The 20,309-nt window shown below is 64.8% G+C and overlaps 1 protein-coding gene across 3 annotated transcripts in view; it reads right to left on the reverse strand.

Moving 5' to 3' along the window:
• Positions 1–20,309, reverse strand: part of Dok7 (docking protein 7) — a 36,409-nt gene that overhangs the window by 13,823 nt on the left and 2,277 nt on the right. Inside the window, exons 1-4 of one of the 3 annotated variants that reach the window (XM_047566367.1) lie at positions 16,357–16,495; positions 16,241–16,286; positions 9,395–9,625; positions 7,483–7,683 (exon numbers count right to left, since the gene is read on the reverse strand). In XM_047566367.1, the coding sequence (XP_047422323.1) occupies positions 7,483–7,683; positions 9,395–9,625; positions 16,241–16,286; positions 16,357–16,410 (532 nt within the window). In that variant the 5' untranslated portion in view covers positions 16,411–16,495. Of the gene's footprint in view, positions 1–7,482; positions 7,684–9,394; positions 9,626–16,240; positions 16,287–16,356; positions 16,496–20,309 lie in introns of those variants that run through there. The other 2 variants (XM_047566369.1, XM_047566370.1) reach the window with 2 other exon arrangements.

Below are 20,309 nucleotides of genomic sequence, written 5' to 3' on the forward strand. Positions count from 1 at the left end.
GAAGTCACAGGGGCCTCCCGAGCCACCTCCACCCACTGCTGCCCACTCAACAGAAGGAAGGACCTGCATGCCACCAGCCCAGGGTCACTTGGACAGAGGGCTGGGGGTAGGCGCTTCCTCGGGCCTCCACACCCAGGAGAAGCCTGGGCAGTGAGTCAGCAGGGAGGCCCCCAGGCCACGTGCCCCGGCCACGTGCCCCAGCTCAGGCACCCAGCCGGCCAAGGGTGAATGAAATCCCTCCCTGGCCGCGTGAATGGGGAGGCCAGCCTGGGGCACCCACCTGCTGAGCCGGCACGTGGTGCGAACACTCGGCCCCGCGTCAGCACACGAGGAGCCCTCCCTTGGAGCTCCTGCCCACTGCCCAAAGAAAGGCACACAGGGCCATGTAGGCCAGGTCTCAGAGCGTCCAGGAGCAGGCAGAGGAGGGGGGGTCAAGACACCTCCCTCCATGTTAAAGGCTCTGCCTCCCAGTCACGCTCTGCCTTCACGGAATGTGGGCTGTGGGGTCCAGGGAGTCGGCCTGCCCGCCAAGGCTGCTATGCCTCAGGGTGGCCACTCTAGGGTATGCAGGGGAGGGAAGCATGACACCCCCAAACCAGGAGACTTGACAGTATCCATCTTGCTTTAGAGATGAGGCAGCTGAGACCCAAAGAGAGCGAGCTACTTATGCACAGTCACAGTCCAGGTGGACTCAAGGCCAGGTCACTGGGCCCACTGGGCACTACCTGGCACCACGATCTTCTAGTCCTGCTCTGGGCAAGGGGGCTGCCATTGACAAGAAGCAGCGGCAGCGTGGAGTGGAGGTTGGTACCTGATCGACACCCACCCAGGGTACCTGCCTGGCTCAGGAAGGCCCTGATGAATGGGGCCTGCAAGCTGGGCAGCTGGACAGGACGTGCACCTGGAGGGCAGGTGAGCAGGCCACGTGCAGGCCTCTCTGCCGGCCAGCTCACACGAAGCACCTCATCGTGGCTCCTTGTGCCCGCCGCCACCCCACCCAAGGGAAGGGCTCGGCCACCCGGCCAGCTCTGCAAAGGCGCGGCCTCTAATCCCCAGCTTACTGACAGCTGGCAGAGGCCGCAGGACAATCAGTCCCCCAACTATAAAAAGCCACATTACAGAAGGAGCGAGCCGGTCCTGCGTTCCACTAGGCGTCTGCAGTGTCCCGCTCCCAGGAGACGGTCACTGGGCAGACCCTGGGGCACAGCAGCTGCCCATATGGTGCTACTCCACCACCTCAGCAGGGCCGATCTCAGGGCCCTGGAGGACCTCTGTCTCCAAGGCTGGTCAGCCTGCACCCTCAGAGCCCAGGCCGGCCTCGCAGGACAGCTGCCACCACAGGCACCCGCAGGCTCCCTCTCCTCACACGCCCACGGCTCCGGAGCGCCCTCAACAGCTCTCCTGCCACCACCCCCAGGAGGTGGACACTCCCTGACGCCCCTTGGCCTCCTAGACTGCCCCTTGTCTGAGGCCTGCCCCACCCCAGGCTCCTTCTCGGGAAGCCAGCTGGTCACCCCAAGTGCTCTCGGGACCCCACGGTGCTTCCTCCCACAAGGCTCCTCGTCTGTCTGCAGTTCCAGCCCCCAGTCAAGCATCTAGTGGAGAGGACACATCAGAGTGGTATGCGTCCCCCAGCGTCCACCTGTGCTCAGTGCCCAGAGACCCTGCACTCTGCTGGGGAAGGCGCCCGCCCTCCTGGGAGCAGGCTCTGTGCTTCACTTGCTGGGTTATCACAAGGGAGGCAGGACGGAGCCTGGCCTTGAAGTCAACTTTGTACACCTGTGGCCACTGACTTCCTCCGCCCCTGTCCACGACAGCTGCCCATCCCAAGAGGCCAGGCCGTGCCCTCCCCCGCAGTCTGCCAGCCCTGGGTGACATTCTTCCAGTTCTGGGCTGAGGCCTTATGGAGGCCAGCGACTTCCTCTTGCCTCTTGGAACCAGCTGCCCTGCGGAGTAGCTCAGGCTACTGTTGGAGGGGCAGCCCCTCTGGGGAGCTGAGCCAGTCCCACAGTCACCCTGGCCTTCCAGCCACCAGCAGCCAGACGCTACCGCCCAAGTGACTCAGGGACACCAGTGCTGCAGAGCCCTGCCCAGAGCCCTGGCCCGCAGAATCACTGCAGCCATGGAGCAGCCACTGAGTCTGCACCACACAGCGAGGAACGCGGAAGCCAGACGGAGCGAGGAGAGCCCCAGAGACACCCAGCAGAAAGCCAGAGACTCGCCTCCTCAGGAGGGCGCCCAGGGAGCCCAGCGCTCTCTGCTGCAGATCAGGCTCCAGGGCCTCAGGAGCCTGGCTGGCACGCACCCTGTCCCAGTCCTCAGAGGACATGTAGTAATGGCCACCCTCTGTTGACAAAGGTCGGTGTCCCCTCTGAGCGCCAGGCACATCTCACACCCACGGGGACAGTGACTCCTTCTCAGGTGCCTCTTTCCTAGCACAGCCTGGGAGTGCAGCCAAAGACCCAGCCATGCCGCCCGGCTCCATCCCTGAGCAGGGCTCTTCACAATGTCCCTGTCCACCCAGGGACGCCCTGCTCATCCTGCAGGGTCCAGCTGGACCCCTCCTCAGTGGCCCCTCCTCCACCTGCCTCACATGCCTGTTTCCCAGTCCCCGCTGCCCCTCTCCAGGCCCCTGTGGACCCTCTGACTAGGGTGCTGCCCTGGGCCAGGGGTGGGTGCCGCCCTGCAGTGGGACGGAGGCCGTGGGCCTGCCCCGCCATGCTGTGGGAGTGCTGCAGGGGCTCAGACCCCCTCAGCCAGAGGCCGCCGAGGGCCACTCCACAATCACAGGAAGCTGCAAGGTGGCTCTGCAGTGCGAGCAGCCCAGGGCCCGAGTGGACCCAATTCCTGCCCAGGGAGGCTGGCCGGAGGGTTTGCCACACAGCGTAAGGCCAGGACCCCGCGGCTCTTTGTGGGCACAGCTCATTCCCCGCAGGACCCACAACAGAGGCACGGTGAAGCTCGGAGAGGCCAGAGAGCCGGCGGACTTTCAGATCAGCTGCACGACAGCACGGAAGCCAACGCGACGGACGCAAATCCAGCACCTGATTCCCCACACGGGAGATACACACGCCCCTCTCCGGAGGGCAGGGAGGCACTTCGCCTGCCCCTCAGGCTGCCTGCCGCCCAGAGCACACAGACTGCAGCAACCGGTCCCAGGGGAGGCCACTGACAGCTGTCAGGTGTCCGCACTGCCAGCAGCTGGTCCTGCTCCAAGGAGCCCCGGCCTGCTGCCCACTCTGCCCAACAGGGCCTTTTGTTCCTCGAGAGGGACAGGAGGGGCTGGCTTCCCCTGCCAGCACAGGCTCACCACAGACAGGAGCCCCTCTGGGGAAGGGGCAGTAGCTGCAGCCCCTCCTGGGCCCAGGGCCAGCCTCCAGGGCAATCCCAGAGACCTGGGGCAGCCATGGCCCGGCCATGTCAACCAGCACCCCGCACCCTCCAGGGCAGCCCTAGCCTTAGTGTCCTCGTCTGCGCAGTGGGGATGGTCCATGGCCGGCCTGGGCTCCCGCCCTGTAGGACAGCCAGCTCTGAAGAGCTCCCTGGACACTGACAGGCCCACAGCATGTCTGCTAAGGGAGGAAGTTCCGGGCAGGCACAGCCTGGTAGAGGCTTGAGCAGCAGAGAAGTCACGCATGGAGAAACACGGGGTCCAGACCAGGGGCCTGAGTCAGCAGGGGCGAGGAAGCCAGGGTCTACTCTACAAAACTGCAGGGGTTACACAAAGAGCCACAGTTAAGTGTCCCTCCACTGCCAAGTCCAAGGGGACAGGGGACAGGGCTTCGTATGGGGTGTTTGCACAGAACTCCTGTCCCCCACCCAGGAGCAAAGCACCAGAATGGGGCGGGGGTCCCACGGGAACACATGGTCCTCCCCCGGCCCCCATCCTGGACCCACACCTCAGCAAGGGCCCGTCCCCCTCCACCCGCCCTCTCCCTGTCCGTCACGGCCTGGTTAGCGTTCCTGGAACCCATGAGGCCGTCATGCCCAACAGCTGCTGCTGGGGTCAGCCTCACCTGTTCGCTCTGGACCACAACCAGAGCCTTCCTGGCCCCCAACCTCTTCCTCCAGACCTGTCTGCACCCGGGGCCACAGTGAGCGTCCTGAGCAGGCCTGCTGGTGCCACTCCTCAGCCCACCGCGGCCAGCCACCCACCCCTCCAGTCTACCTTCCTCCTGCACTGCCCATGGAGACCACGAAGATGTGCTTTATGTAAGAGTCCCATGTGACCATAGAGCCCAGATCATATCCTTATAACCTGCCACCAAAGGGGCCACAAACCCCCAAGTGACGGTAACCCTAGCAACATGGTGCTCGGCACCAGGTCAATACTTAGAAGTGGAAGTGGGTCAATGTCCTCTTAAAGGTACTCCCTGTCCCATGCCAGAGAACTCATCCGGGGAACCTCTAAGGAGGAGTCAGGTGGCAAGGAGTGTCAGGGTGGCGTCCCCGAGGGGCGGTCACCAAGGTGTCTCTGACAGTGGACTCGGAACAGCCTGGGATCTGCCCGGGTTGATGGATTCTGAACATCGCATCCAAAGATGGCGCTGACTGGCTGGGCGGGGCTCCCGAGGCGTTGAGAGGCGCCCGCAGCCCTCCCGGGGTGGCAGACCAGGAGCAGGGCTCCTGAGCTGGGCCTCTGCAGAAACCTCTCCCCCGCCAGCGCCTGGCTCGCAGGTCCCCTCCTCCCAAGGCCTTCCCCCACTGGTGCACCTCCCCAGGGGCCACCTCTGCTGCCCACCACTAAGCCTGTCCCAGGGGAGTGGCCAGGAACCTCCCACCACCAGGGCACCCCAGTCCCACGGAACAGGTAGACACGTGCAGTGGGAGAAGAGCAGCCTCAGGGTCAGGGTCCCCTCTGCCCTCTGAACTGCTGTCTGGGGTGGGGGTCAGAGGGCATGGTTCTGGGCAGGCACAGGGCCAGGCTGGGACCAGAAGAAGAAGAGGATTAATTATAAACCCCAAGTTCTTCCAGAACCTTCTGATGACTCTTCCTCCCACCTCCCCCACTCTCTATCCTCCAGGGACACAGACAAGAAGATCCAAGTTCTAGAAACATTGTGGCTGAATGGTGGCCCCTGAAAGATGTGAAAGGGTCTTTGCAGATGTCATTAAGGTAAGGATCTTGAGAGGAGATCATCCTGGGTCATCCAGGAGAGCCATAAACCCAGTGACAGTGTCCTTGTAGGAGACAGAGAAGACAAAAGCCAGGTTGATCTGGCCACAATTTTGCTTTAAGCGCTGAGTGTGCTACAGCAGCCCCAGGACTCGGTAGCACTGCCCAGGGACCACCCTCGTCTGGACTTCAGGAGAGCCTAGGTCTGCCCACAGGTGGCAGGTGACCGACCCTCAGCTGCCACCAGCACCCCATGTTGCATCGGTGTCAGGGTTGGGTTGAGGGGCTTTGTGACCAGCTAGACTCAACCCCACCAGCCAGAGCTGTCACCAAGCCTGTCCAGGCAGGAGAAAGGAGTCAGCAGACTTGCAGGGGTGGGGGTGGCCAGCACAGCCAGGCCCTCAGAGCCACCAGCTGGTGAGCTGCTCGCTCCAGCAGTCAGCAGTCAGCCACCATGGGTCTGAGCAAGGCTTGGCGCTGGAGGGAGACAGAATCTCAAGGGTGTCCGAGCCGGGCCCAACTCCCTGGCACCAAGTACCACGGTGGCAGCAGGTCCTGGCAGCCGGAGCTCACCCAGGGCCTTGTGTGGGAGTGTTGCTCCCTCGGAGTTCACCCTGGCTTTCTGGCAGCACACGCCAGGCCTCTGTCCTCCCAGAGGACAGAGGTTAGAGCAGGAAGGAGCCCACCACACCAAGAGATGGGCATCCCGATTCTGAGACCCAGAGGAAAAATGCCCAGTGAGCCCTACTTCCTTCTGTCCAGGCAAAATAAACAGGTCTCCAAGGACACAGGTCGCCTGCGCCGTGTGGGAGGGTGATCTCACCAGCACCACCCCGACATGGGCAGCCTGTGCCTGGGAACTCCACTGAGGAGAAGCAAGGACGCTGTCTCCCTTCTCGGAAGCTTGGAGCAGCTCCAGGAAGCCCCACGTCAAGGAGAGGAGGCCGAGCAGCTGTGGCCTGCAGCGCCTGCCATCCTGAGTCGGAGAACCAGCACCCCACCCACCACCCAGCCGCAGGTCTTGCCTAACTCCCCTGCTCCTGAGACCTGCCACAGAGGAAGGCCAGGCGCTGCTCGGCAGAGGATCGGCACGTCCATCTCCCCTGCCAGCCGGCCCTCCCTCCAAGCCAGAGCTGGCATGGGAGCTGCCATACTCACGACAGGCCACGTCACACTGCCCCCAGCCCCGGCTCACCAGCGGCTCCCCCCCCACCGCCTCACCCACCTCTCTGCCAAACACCTTTGTGGGTCATGACTTGTGGGGCCTCAAAGGCCCCGCAGGACTGGCTCCCACCCCGAGACCCCAGAATCCAAACGGGCTTGTACCCACCACCTACCCCAGCCTACTGCCTCACACGGGGCCCAAACGGGCAGCACCCAGCACCGCCCACATTCACACCTGCATTTGCTCTGCCCATAGCCTGCGGCCTGGTGAACCCGCCCAGGACCCAGCCGGGTATGCAGAGCCTGAGGAGCAGCAGGGGAGGGCAAAGCCCTTCCACCCTCGCCTCACGCCAACCTGCTCCCCACACAGCCGCGGTCAAAGCCCTTGCAAAGAGGCTTCTGAAGTCCCGACTGGTGGCTGGCAGCCTCCAGCCCCTCCTCCACCCCAGAGGATGACACTCGGGCCCTGGAGGCACAGGCAGGCGCCACATGGGGCGCCAGCAGGCCTGCTCCTCCCGCGGAGCTCTGACTGCGGTCACCTAGGCCCCACGGGAGGCCGGGTCCTGGGGCCACGCCTCACAACAGCCAGCGCAGACCAGCAGCCCCTCTGGAGAGGGGCAGGGCCCGTTCCCTCCTGCAGGGCTGCGGGGCCACAGGTGCCAATGTGACTGCACAGCTCGGCCCTGTCCCTGCAGCACCCAGTGGGTACCTTGGGCTCTCCGCAGCACACACAACCCACCGGCTCCCAGACCTGGCAGTTGGACGCTGGCCTCACTTCCCTCCTGGACAGTCACTTGGCGAGGATCTGGGCCCAGGTGTCCCAGTCCTCACACCCCTAGGGCCCAGGACCACAACTGGGCTGTCGGAGGCAGAGGGCAGCTCTGAGTGGCCCAGGGCCAGAGGCTGGTGTGTCCTCACGTCGGCACCCACGGGGGCTCGCTGGCCCTCAAAAACGCGCCTGTTCTTTTTGTCTGTTTTTCATTCCATCTGAGCAGGAGGCGCTGATGCTTGGTGAGCCCCACACAGGCCAGGAACGGCTGTGACCTGGGCCTCGCTCTGGAGACGCTGAGGACCTCTGCTCCCACTCCCGGGCAGCCCCAGGAAGAGGGAGCAGCCCCGGCCAGGTGCCCCAGTGCTGCCCACAGCGTGCAGGCGCATCCTGCGGCTCGAGGGTCAGCGGCCCACACGGCCGGCATACTCACAGTAGCCACACCTGGTCCCGCCTTCGAAGATGAATCCGTTGGGCACGGCCCCGTAGCGCCGGAGGTCGGACAGCTTCCACTGCCCCGTGACGGCCGGAGGGATGTCCCTGGCCAGGACCAGGATGTCGTTGCAGAGGTGGAGGGTGGCCGGGCCACTCTCCAGCTTGGTGCCGGGAGCCACCGTCACATGGAACCTGTGCACTGGGGTGGCAGGGGTGAAGCTCATCACCTGCGATAGGCAGGGCCAGTGGCACCCAGGCTCGGGCTGGGGAGGCCCTGGCAGCTGCTCGCCTGGCCAGTGGGCCACACGGCCACCGTGCTAGGGTGGGGGTGCTGCCTGCCACGGCCCCCACCTCCCCTCCCATCCCTCAGGACTGCCTGGGGGAGGCACCCGCTCCCAGCCCAACCACACTGACAGGGCCTCAGGGGGCTCCAGTGGAGGACAAGGGCTGGTCAGCATTGGGTCAGGACTGCACAGAGCACCTGCCCACCCTGGCAGCCTGGGAGCTCCTTTCATGGACGGGGAAACCGAGGCTCGGCATGTGGAAGGCGGGGCCCCGTCTGAGCACAGCCTGTGCTGGACGGAGATCAGCTTGGCCACAGGGTGCTCGGGAGGCTGTGGACACGCCTCTCTCTGGACGGTGGCTCCCCTGCTCCCCTTGGGGGCAGCTGGGTGCCCCTGGACTCCCACTACCTCGGCTGGGCCCCTTCCCCTGAAAGCCCCTTAGAGGAGGATGGCCGTGAGCACTTCCTGCTTCGATCTCTCCCCAGGTCACCCCACCTCGGGAGGTAGACTGTGCCCTCAGGGCACGGCCCCCTGCCTGCCAGTGCCCACCCCTGCTCCAGCCCACTCCATCTCCACCCCTGTGGCTGCAGGGTCCCCAGCATCTCCAGGCTGTGGCCTTGGCCATCCCCCCTGAATCCACCCCACTGCCCCACCCAGATAAATGGGTCCCAGCATAGCCAAGCCAGAACCTCACTGGAGAACTTTCTGGAAAGGCAGGGCTCATCCTTCCTACCCCCCATTCTCTGATCCCTCAGGTCAGGGAGGGAAGCAGCTCACTCCTGAATCAATTAGCTCAGCAGGTGGGCCATGATGCTCCTTGTGGCATTTTAAAAACAGAGAGAGCCCAGGAAGAACCTCAGGTCAGGCGCGGGCCAGAGCCTGCCATCACCGACCGTCCCACAGTTGGCTCATCCTGGATCGGAGGCACCCATTTTAATGTTTTGGAAAACACAGCAAGAGACCCCGTTGTCCTTACCACTTAGACCTCCAGTGCCCGAGGCTTGGGCCTCATTCCGGCTGAGTCCCAGCCGTGCCATCCCCCGCCTGGCAGCGGGCCCCAGCTCGGGCCTCCGCACCCCTCCACGCTGTGAGCCCCAGGGCCCCAGCCCTGCACTCCGCCCCGGGGTGGCCCGGCTCCGTGAACAACCTCTGTGGGCAGCTGCTGCCTCTGGCACTCGGAGCTCCCTGCTGTCCACTGGCCACTCAGCCGCTACCTCCTCCCTGTCCAGGCATTCTGGCCCTGACTCTCTCCCAGTGGCTGCTGGCTCTGCACGGCCCAGGCCCATGTGGAAGCCACGGGCGGGAACTTGGGAGATGGATGGGCAGCAGCTTGGGCTCCAGGCCCGTTTTAACTAATAGGGCTGAGCTAGGGCTTGCAAGCCCCGTGGCCCAGAGAACCCCGCCCCAATGCTTCGTCCGAACACCCCAGGCAGGGTCCCACTCTCCCTGGCCACTCATCTGGAGCACGGAGTTCAGGGCCCAGCAGGTCACCATCTGGGGAGTCCACTACCTTCTCTTCATTTCTGTGAGGCTCTGGGGTCTCACCTGCCTCTGTGGTCCACATGGGAGAGGGGCCCCAAGACCACCAGGGAGGCCCTCACCCGGGCCTCTGCCCCAGGGACTCACCCTCGCCGAGCGCATAGCGGATGCGGGCGTCCCAGGCACACATGGCCTGGCGGCTGTCGAAGCCCAGCATGACGGCCTGGGACAGGCAGACGATGGCCAGTGTGTGGACCAGACCCTCGTAGGGCAGGCCAGGCTCCAGGCCACAGATGTCCTCCAGGGTCAGGCTGCTGCGCTCCCGGAGGCCCTTGGCACGGTCAGACTTGTCCTTGTAGGCCAGCATGAGCAGGCAATCTGCACAGAAGGCAAGAGGCTGTGCTGCGTCCACCAGGATGCCAGATACTGCCCACTGCCCCCTCCCCAGCACCCTCTGGGAGGACATGGCTGGAGAGAGACTGGAGCTCCAGCTGTGACCCAAGAAAGTCACTCGTCCACCCTGTCTTGTGTGCAAAGTGGGATGTGCGCCCATCCTGGATGACCCACCAGCCACCTGACTACCCTGTGGCGGGGCCGGGACTCCAGCAGGGTGTCCACTCTGCCCAGGCAGGCGAGCCCACCCTGGCCACATTCGGGCTGCAGAAGCTATGGTCCACGGTCAGGTGAGCGGGCACAGTGCCTGCCCAGCAGCTCGGGCCTCCCACCCACCCTGTGGCCTGTGCTGCACCCTCGGGCCTGACACAGCAAGACCTGCTTCACCTCCTGTTCTCCTGGTTCCCAGGCTGGGGCCTGAGCCCCAGCCTTGGGGAGGAAGAGGGATATACTAGGCCTTGGTCCCACTCATGAAGCGTGGCAGGCCCCTCTGCCCCCTGGCTGCAGGGACAAGCCTGAGTCTCACCTCCCGGCCCCTCCAGGACCCTCAGGTCTTCATCCCAAGCTCCTGTTCCCATGGACATGGTCACTGAACACTGCCACCCACTCAGCCCCAGGGGCAGCTTCAGCAGCAAGGTACTGCCCATGCCCCTGGGTTGCCCTGGGCAAATCTCCTGCCCTGAGACAAGACGGGAGGAGGTGCGCCAGTCTCCTGGCCTCCACCCCCTCCACACCGTGGCCAGCCTTGTTGAGCAGGTCCCCCCCCACCCAGGCCCCCTGCAGCTCCAGGACCCCAGGTGCCCTCTCTTGGAGGAGGGTGTAGGCCTGGGGACCTAGTGCAGACACCCAAACACGTTCACGGGTGGCACAACGCCAAATCCCGCATGAAACTGAAGCAGTCAAGACCCCCGTCCACCTGCAAGAGACCGGGAGGGAGGGGTCCCGGCCAGGATGGTGAAGTGAGAGCTCAGCCCTGGCAAGCAGACGTGGCTCTTCCAACAGGCCCAGCAAACCGCACGAGGTCCCAGGCCCCATGGTGGGATGCGCACGCAGCTGTAGCAGGACCCAGGAGAGTCCTGTGCTCTGCCTCCCTCCCACCCCAGTGCCTCGGACCAGAACCAGAGTCCCAGCCCAGAGCGAGAGTTTGGGCTTTGCAGGCCATAAGGTGTCTGTCTCGGCGACTCAGAGGTGCCCTCCTGGTGGGAGAAGAGCCATGGACGGTGCTGGCCAGTGGCAGGCCCTGTGCCACGAGGCCCTGCAGGAGCACAGGGGCCTGTGGGCAGTGGGGCTTCCGCCACCACTTGAAAATCCATGGCTGGGACCTGATGTTCATGACCACAGAAAAGCAAAGGCGTCTGAGGAAGAAGAGCACCCAACCCGCAGACACCCTGCCCCGTGCAGCCCGGGGGAAGCTGCAGACCCACAGGAGGGGCCACGAAGCCCGGTCCGGAGCGACCAGCAAGTTCCCATGGAAACCTCCCCTGCCAGGGCACCAGAGCACCAAGAAATGAAAGGTCAAGGGACAAGCATGGGCACAGACAGGGGCACAGAGGGAGGTCACAGAGGCAAGAACTTGCTGCCCAGTGACAGGCGCTGCTTTGGGTGCTGCTGGCCAGCACAGTGCCACGAGACCGGCTCCTCCTCTGTCCAAAAGAAGTCACGCTCCTAGTCACAGGCCAGAGCGGTGCCCACCCCGCTCCTGCTGTGGGCACCACGGGTGCGCAGCCTCCTCTGGACCGCTCCACTCGAGGTGCGCCTCAGGCATGGGGGCTGCATCCCTGTGCTACTTCAATAAAACTGTGTACAGAAACGGGTGGTGATGGACTTGGCCCGGAGAGGGGCATCTGCCCACTCATGAGTGGAACTTGCCCACACCGCTGGCTGCCAGCAGGTCCACCTCCCCTGGACATCTAAGCTGGCGACACGGGCCGTGGGCTGCACACGGCACCCACACTGCCCAGATCTCGCCCACCTGGTCGGAATCCGCCAGCCTGCAGCTCAGTGGCACTCTGCTGAGGCCAGGGTGGGCCAGGGTCGCCCACACTGGCGTGCACTCATGCTCACAGATGCACGCGCGTGGGGCTGAACATCTGTGTGTCCCCAGGGCACTGGGGGCTGGGCTTTGGGCAGAGCCGAGAACATGAGGGTGGAGCCTCAGGTGGGAGGCCCTCCAGGTGAGGAGCAGCAAGGAGGTGACAGCTAGGAACCAGAGCTGGCCCTGCTGGACACGAGCCTGTGGTGAGGAGGTGGCTTAAGGCACACGCACTCAGCCGGCACACACGCTCGCATGCCCCAAGGACCGAACTCCCATGCCTACCTGGGCATGCACACACCTGCACACTCTTACACACACAAATGCTCACTCGTGTAAGCCCACACTCACCCGTGCTGGCTCCCAGGCCACTGAACCCCATGTGCAGCTGCCAGGTTCCAGCCCCACACCTGCTACCAGGGGCCTCAGCCTCTGAGGTGCCCCAACTTCCCCACCTCAGTGAGCAAAATCATCTTGCTAAAGAACCATTAGTACGAAAAAAAACTTACATTCTTATGCTCAGCAGCACCATGGCCAGGCCTGCGCTGGCACGAAAGCCCGCAGGACACGAGGCTGGAGGGCCAGTGACAGACCCCGGGCCGCACTCCTCACCTCCCGTGACTTCTGCCCTGGGCAGGTGGGACAGGCGGGCTGCCCAGCAGAAGCTGGGAGTGAAGAAAGACCCCCAAGGCTGATGGCAGACCCCTGCCCCCTGGGCCCCAGAGCCCCTCAGGTTCACAGCCCCTCCCACACCTGCAGGGCTCAGCCCCGCCCACACTGCGCCTGCTGCAGCCAGCAGGCGTCCCAGTCGCCCTGGGAGTGACAGACTAGCCGGCAACCGAGACAACCATCAGCAAAGTGTCATAGGAGGAGGGAACAGGGGACCTACGGGTGGGGCAGGGACCACCTGTGCTGGGCTGGTGGTTGTCCCAGGAGGGAACGACTGAAGATCCGGTTCAGCAGTGCACAGGGAACACACTGTATTAGACCCCAGGGCAGGCAACACGAGGGCAGGGGGCAGAGTGGTCTGCATGCAGGCAGCAGGTCAGGCTCCTGTGCCCCAGAGAGTCCCAAGGGTTTTGAGCACAGAGGCTGGGCTGGCCTGTCCTTGAGCCCATGTGGCCACTGTATGGAGGATGGGCATGGAGTGAGTGCAGCCTTGGAGGCTCCTGCCCTTCTGGGCAAGAGGCCTGCACCAGACACAGCACTGGCCATGTCACCCCTGCCCTCTGAGCAGGAGGCCACAGGCCCTCTGGGATGAGAGGAGAGGAGGACACAAATAATCAAGGGGACTCTGTGGATCTGGGTGGCAAGGGATGCCTGGGGAGGCTCCCAGGAGCCAGGGTGGAGGTCTTCCCTGGATGAGAGAGGCAGAGAAACCCACTGGACATGGGGCAGCTGGACAGGCGTCTGGAGATGTAAAAATAACTGGGAGTCATGAGCTCACAGAAGCCTCGCAGCCAGGGCCAAGAGCCCGGGAGGGCAGGGAGAGGCAGGCCGTGGCCTCCCACGGAGAAGAAGCACAGGGACCAGTGGCCAGCAAGAGGCTGTGGCAAGGCAGCAGTGGCCGGACCCGCCCCCAGAGGTCATAGTGACCTTGAGGCAGCGCCCTGGAGGAGCCCAAGGAGAGGCCAGGCGGGGCCGGGGGCTCTGACCTGGCAGACTGGCTGGGGCTTCCCAGGACACGTGGGGCAGGATGAGGGCAGCCCCAGGCCTCGCTCCCTCTGACTCTGGAGGCAGCACCCTGCCTGCATTCCCGGCGGCCACCCACACTGCCGCTCATACCACAGTGAGCATGGACAGTAGCAGCCGCCAGGCCCGCACGCAGGCCCTCAGCCCACAGCCTCGCCCCATCCTCCCTCCTAAGACCTGGGAGCAGGCCAGGTAGGGGCTGGTCCGAGCTGCCAGACAGAGACGAAGATGCGGGGAGGGGTGCGGCTCTCCTGGGCACAGCACACGGGAGCTGAGCAGGCACGGGGCCAGGAGACCCAAGTCCTTGTCCCGAGATGGGGCTTGCAGGAAGTTGGGCCCTGGGTGTGGCCCCATCCCGTGTCGTTGCCATGGGAAAGGAAGACTGGCCACCACCCACTCCGTCCTTAGCCAGAGGCTGAGATGTCACCCCATCCCCACAGGGAAGCAAGCAGAGTGCAGAAGCAAGAGGCACCAACTCCAGAAGGACCCCCAGGGCCCACAGACCCCAACTCCTGGAGGCACTGGTCAGCAGAGCTGCCAACCGCAAGGCTAGGGGTCCCCAGCAGAGCTGCACCGGCAGCCCCAGGGTCACTCGTTCCTGTGCAGGGGTTCGAGGCCATGTAGACAGGTGCCCTCCTGCAGGCAGGCCTTCCCAACCTCTCTGCCCAAGCCCCAGCCCCTGGCAGGCTGCCTGGGTGTGAGGCCAGCTGGGGACCCAGCCCTCCAGGCACTGAGAACAGGGCCCTGGGACACATGGTGCCAAGACCACAGGCAGGTGGATGCTCCAGCAGCCTGGGCAGCCTGGCTGCTTCCACAGGCCCGTGTCTTGGGCCAGATCCTCCAGGTTTCTGGCCCTGAACTTTTCAGTCTTTAATGCCCCCAAGGCCCTGCCAGCTCCAGGACTTGGTTTCCAAGCAGGACAGAACCCCAGGGGCAGCTCAGTGGGCAGCAGGGGAGCCATGCCACTTCAGTCCCATTCTCAGTGAGACCCCAGCCAGGACTGGACCAGATCCCCCTCCCAGAGGCCCAGAGAGGAGATGGACAGCCCCGAGCCAGGATGCAGTCTGGCCTTGAGGAGCACAGCACGCTAGGTGGCAGCAGGGCAGGAGCCGGCTCCTCATCGTCTGTGGAAAACCGTGGCCACAGGCCTGGTGCTGCTGCCTCCTGTGCCCACCCCTCCCTGGGCACCGCTGGACACACCTCTGGTAAGAGGTATTTTCCTTTCTCCTGCCCACAAGCCTCACCACGACAGGGGCAGCCTCAGGGAGAGGCACCCGGGCTGCAGTGCAGAGGCCTGTGCCCCACCACCCCACCTCCTGCCCCTAACCATGGCTCATGGCCTTTCTGATAGGGATGTCACGATTCTAAAAACGAAGGACCCTGGATGTCTTATGGCAGAAAGCAGGGCTGGCCGTCCTCTCCCACCACACCAGGATCAGGGAGTCTGGGACCCTGAGGAAGGGGCCTGGCTGGGGTGGGGAGACCCCAGTCTCCAGTGGGGACTGAGGACTGGACAAGAGTGTAGTGGGCTGGGGTCTGTAGCAGGACACCTGGTGGGATTCAGGGCAGCCATAGAAACCAGAGCAGAAAGTGTCTGAGAGCCGGGCTCCAGAACAATAGGACAGTGGGCAGGGCCAAGGTCCACCAGAGAGGCGCACACCACCTCCCGCCCTGTCCCAGCCGCTCGCTTCTTCCCCAGGCTCCCTCCCCTCCCGCCACGGGGGCCTTCTGCCTCCTGACTGCCGGGCACATGGAAAACCCAGAGATGCCAACCAGCCTGGCAGACTGTGCACACTGGGAGAGCTGGGGAATCCCAGGCACCCTCAGCCCCAGGTACCCCTTCCATGCCGCCGGCCCTGCCTCCTGGGAAGCTCTGTGGCCTGAGGAGGCACGGACAGCGCCCCAGGGATGCTCCTCCGGGAGGGCGCCTGGGACAGGACTTCCTGTCTCTCGGGTGCTCTGCACAGGCACTGGGCAGCCCCGGCCACAGGAGCACCTGTCCCCCCTTGGCCTCAGCTGGCCACGGCCTTCATGCCTGCCCACGTGGCCTTCACCCCATGGCCCTCCACTCCTGGCCTGCCTGCTGGGGGCCCTCACTCCCCCAGACCCCCACCTCCTCCTGAGACAGTGCAGGGTTGGGGCAGAGCCGCGTAGGGCCAGGTCTGGGCTTGAAGGACTGAGGAATGAGCAGCCCACGGAGCTGGGCCCCTTGGAAAGGGGGCTGAGCCCAGGCAGGAATCAAGGGTCCGCAAAAACCAGCTGACCCCCCACGCACACACCCGCGTGCAGGGAGGAGCGAGGCCGCGTCCTGGAAGACACGCTGGCCTCAGGCACACGCCCCGCCCAGCACCCCACAGACCCCGGGGCCTGGGCAGCTCTGGGCACCTGTCTCCCCAGACAGCTGCAGCGTGGCACGCGGCCCTCCAGGGCAGGACCGGGCTCCTGCCGGCTCCACCTCACTGGGGTGCCGCTGCGGGTGGGACCCCTCTGCCCGGAGGCCCGTGCACCCCAAACAAGGTCAACGCCACTTCTCTGGGACACAGCAGCCCTCTTCCACCTGGCCCGCCCTGCCCGCTGGGGCGGGGAAGGGCCCTGGGGACTCCTGCCCTGGCGCTCCCAACGCCGAGGTCCCAGGCACAGGGACCACTGCGCCGAGTGAGGGAGGCCGCGGGCTGTTCCCCGGCTGCCCTGGGCCGGGATGCGGCCTTCCCGGCCACCGGGCTCCCGGGCAGCAGGTCCTGGCCGCCGCGCCGTGCACCACTCTCCGGTTACCGCCAGGCCGGGTTTCAGGGACCGCGACTCGGCTATTTCGGGCCAGTGGCGCCGGCCGGGATGAGGTCGCAGGGCCCGCCGCCCGCTGCCCGCCGCCCGCTCACCTGCCACCGGCGACGGCTTGCGCAGCACCAGCCACCTACTCTTCCACTGCGGGGACAAGGACAGCGTGAGCGACCGCCCGCGCGCGCCCCGCCCCGCGCCCCCACCACGCCCCGACCTTCTTGCCGTCCCGCAGCTTGACCTGGCCCTCCACCAGCGCCGCCTCGGTCATCTTCTGTCATGGTTCCGCCGCCCGCCGCGCCCTCTCCCTGCGCCCTGGGCGCCGGAGCCCAGGGTCACTTTCAAAATAGCTCGGGAGGGCCTGGGCTGGGCCAGGAGGGCGGGCCTCGGCGCCGCGGGCGGGGCGGCCAGGGACCTGGCGGCAGGCGGCGCCCCAGCCCGCGCCCCTGCTGCCAGGTGGGAGCCTGTGGAGCCTGGGCCCGGGCGGCTTCCCCACCCTGCTGGCCACTGCCCCACAGTTCCTGCCTGCTGCCATGTGGCCACCTGCTGCCATGTGGCCACCTGCAGCCATCTGAGGCAGCCTCAAGCCCAGACTGGGGGCTTCCCTTCCAAAAGCAGGGGGGACCTGCCCAACAGAAGGGGTTGTCCGCACTCAGGGAACCTGTTCCCAATTTCAGTTTGTCTTCAGCCACTCTGGCTTCCCCTCTGGTACCTGCTCCTACCCCACCCAGGGCACCACCAGAAACTCCTGAGGGCAGATGAGCCCTGGCTGCCTTGGCCCAGGCCTCCCCACGCCCAGAGAACACTGGCCACACAGTGGCAGGGTAGGGGTGCAGGGCTCTCTGGTTCCGTCCCTCATCACTCATTGCCACACATCAGCTTCAGGCAGTGTGCACCTGGGGCAGGTGAGCGGCACCGGGACCCACTCTGCCACTTCATTGGCCCCAGTCTCCAGGTCTGGTCTCCCCCAATCCCCGTCCAAGAGCTGGGCCTGCCAAAGGCTGCCATGCCCCAACCCAGCATAGGACACGGAGAAGCCCCTGCCTTGTGAGGGCCCTGCCTGCAGCCCTGTCTCAGCGTCTGGATTTCCTGTCCTCAGCCCTACAGCCCCAGCCCAGCAGCTCTCAGGGGCTGGCCTGAGCTCTCCATGCCCACCCAGGTTCTTCTGGAGCCCAAGTTCTTTGGGGACCTGGCAGGTCTACATCATGGGCCCCCCCCTCTATGAGACAGCCAAGGACTTCAGGAGCAGCAGGGAGCCAGGGAACAGCAGTGGAGGGGGACGCTCCCAGACAAGCAGACGCGGGTGCTGGTAGGAGTGAGGGCGAACAGTGGCCTACCACCCCGTGAGTCTTCATCTCGTCCATCCGGGTTGCAGACTGGGTTCTGTCTGCCTCACACAGGGGAGGAGAAATAGGCTCACGGCCAGCAGGGACCCGCTTCCGCCCACCCTGGAGCCGGGCTCAGCCCTGGTGTCCCCTCCCCATTGCCCCTGGGGTCTGAGAGGGCAGGTCTCGGGGGAGCATAGGGCTGGTCCTGAGCCAGCCAGAGGTCTTGCTGGGGCCTCATGCAGGGAGGGGTTGTAGGCCCAGGCAGCAGCCCTGCACCCCCATGGCCTGTGCACCCCCACTCACCAGCGCCCTCCATGGAACAGCTGCTGACCACAGAGCTCCATTCACGTTCCCTGCCCAGCAGGCCCCCAGGGGCTGGCCCAGGACAGCCGTGCAGGCCAGGTGCCAGACGGGGGCTGTAGCCACGGACACATCCGCCCTGGGCGCCTGGCACTTGCTCTTCCCAGCAGGGAGGGGCTGCATTCCCAAGCACTGGCCCTGGCCCAGGTCCAGCCACGCCTGGCCGCTGCACCTGCTGCACGCTGGCCCCCGGAACGCAGGCCCTTGGGGACAGGCGCCCCTCCCCCACTCCTGTGGCCTCGAGGGCAGCTCTGTGGCCGCCGGAGGCTGCTGCCGCGGGGGGAGAGCTCCCTTCCCCGTTGGGCCTACGCGACCCTGACTTGGCTCCTGCCCCAGTTGGCACCTCGGCTCCCAGAGCTGCCAGGGCTGTGGTGCACGTGGTGAGGCCCTCCTGCCCCTGCACAGGCTGGCCGGCCTCGGGCCTCGCGGGGGCAGAGGGCAAGCTGGAGAACTGGGTGCTTCCGGAGGGGCAGAGCCAGAAGACAGGGTCACACTGAGACAGGATGACCGCCCAGCCCGCACGCCAGGGGGGACCCTAGAGTGGCCACCCCGCTGCTGAGCTCATGGCCACAGCGCTGCTGCTGGTCATCAGGGACAGGCACACTGCAGCCGAGACCATGTCAGGGCACTGCCGCCGGGTTGGCTCTGTGGCGTGGAGCCACGCCAGCCCCTGCACCTCCACCCCGCGCGGCCGCGCCTCCCCCTGGGCTGACGTTACCACCAGGAGCCGGGGACCACGTGTGCTCAAGGGTCTTCCACAATCACCATGGCTCCACATATGTGAGGAGGCTCGAGGGACAGGTGGCACCGTGGGCGTCCTGGCTGACCAGGTGCCGTGCCCACTCACCCGTTCGCTTGCCCTCTGCTGCGAGATGCTGCATGAACAGGTCTGACCAGTGGGGAGTGGGCGGGCGTGATGGCTGCAAGACACCCCACGCCTTTGTCCACTCTCCACGGGTCACCTGGCAAGATGAAGGTGACCAGTGTCCCCTCACCGCATCTGTCCGTGCTCTGGCCCCAGCACGAGTGTGAGGGTGCTGAAGGCCAGCGGGGTCCCAAGTGGGCCCTGGCCCACAGCCTGGCCCTCCGGAGGCGACAGGGAGGCGGGAGCTCCCTCCCTCCAGGGCACACGGAAAGGAGGAGCCACACCGCACCCCGACTGTGGGCCTCCAGCCCCGGAACCGTGGGAGGACACACTCCTGCTGTTTTCTGTTATGGCAACTGCCACAGCCCAGGCCTGGATGGTCCCCAAGGCCCATGTGCCGTGTCCTGGTCCCCAGCCTGTGGCACTGTTGGGAGTGGGGCGTCACTGCAGTCGCTCGGTACACACGTGGAGCATGATTCCGCCCTTTTCACTCCCCGGTGCCTCGTGCGGCCCTCCTCCCCTGCCAGGGCCTGGTTTTGCTTCAGGGGGCCCTCCTTTCGCCCTCCAGCTTCCCTGCCACCTTGGGACTCTAAGAGGTGGGGCCCAGGGGCAGGTCTCTGGGTCTCTGGGGTGGGACCCCCGCCCCTCCTCCTCCCCCGCCCGACCAGGAGGCGGGCGGCTCCCCTACACTCTGATGCACCACGTGCCCCCACAGGTCCAAAGCCAAGGGAGGCAGCTGAGCACGGCTCCCCACGGAGCCAGACACCCTCTTCTCTCCGCAGGACATTTTCCCGAGCAGCGCCAGAGCGACGACAAGCTAGCCCGCAGACGAGGCAGGCCGGTGGAGTACTGCTGCCGTGGACAGTGTGCACCAGACGTCCATGTGTGGATGTCCAATCCAGGGTCTTCAGATGGCCATGTTTGGGGCCGGCCTCCAGAGGTAGGGAGGCTGGACAAGGCCCTCAGCACAGGCCACGTGGCCTCGTGACTTCACAGGAGAGAAAGAAGAGAACTGTGGCAGCTTGCCCGTCTCACTGGGGGCCCCGTGCCAGGCTGGGATGCGGCTCTGGCCTCGCCAGCTGCTGAGCTGCTGCCATGAGCTAACAAACCTCTGTTATTCAAAAATGACCTGGTCTCAGGGAATCAGTAATAGCAACAGAAAACTGCCTAAGACAACTATGAACAACCTTATGTAATACATGTGAAAAACGAGACAAATTCATAAAAATCACTTCCTTTAACTGGCTCAAGAAGTTCCCAGCCTGAACTGTTGGATAGTGTCATCGTCCCAGGGAGTTACCATCGTCCTGTAAAGAGAACACCAGGCAGGAGACTGACAGTCACCCCAGGCTCAGACAGAATTGCCCAGTGGATTCTGATTAGAAAAGGAACCTCTCAAACTTATGACATGAGCCGTGGTAACAGTCACTCAAAGAATGTAAGATTGTAGGTCAATCTCACTCACAAAACAAAAATGCAAAATCCTGAACAAAACAAGTAAATTAAAAGTGAGCAAAAAGTGATGCCTCTTGTGTCCACCAGGGTCCCAGTGAGCTGCCCATGTGGAGGGACCATCAGGGACTTCTTCACAAAGGTGTAATCAGGCAAGGCCACAAG

Source organism: Sciurus carolinensis, chromosome 10, assembly GCF_902686445.1.
Source record: "Sciurus carolinensis chromosome 10, mSciCar1.2, whole genome shotgun sequence".
Classification (NCBI taxonomy): Eukaryota; Metazoa; Chordata; class Mammalia; order Rodentia; family Sciuridae; genus Sciurus; species Sciurus carolinensis.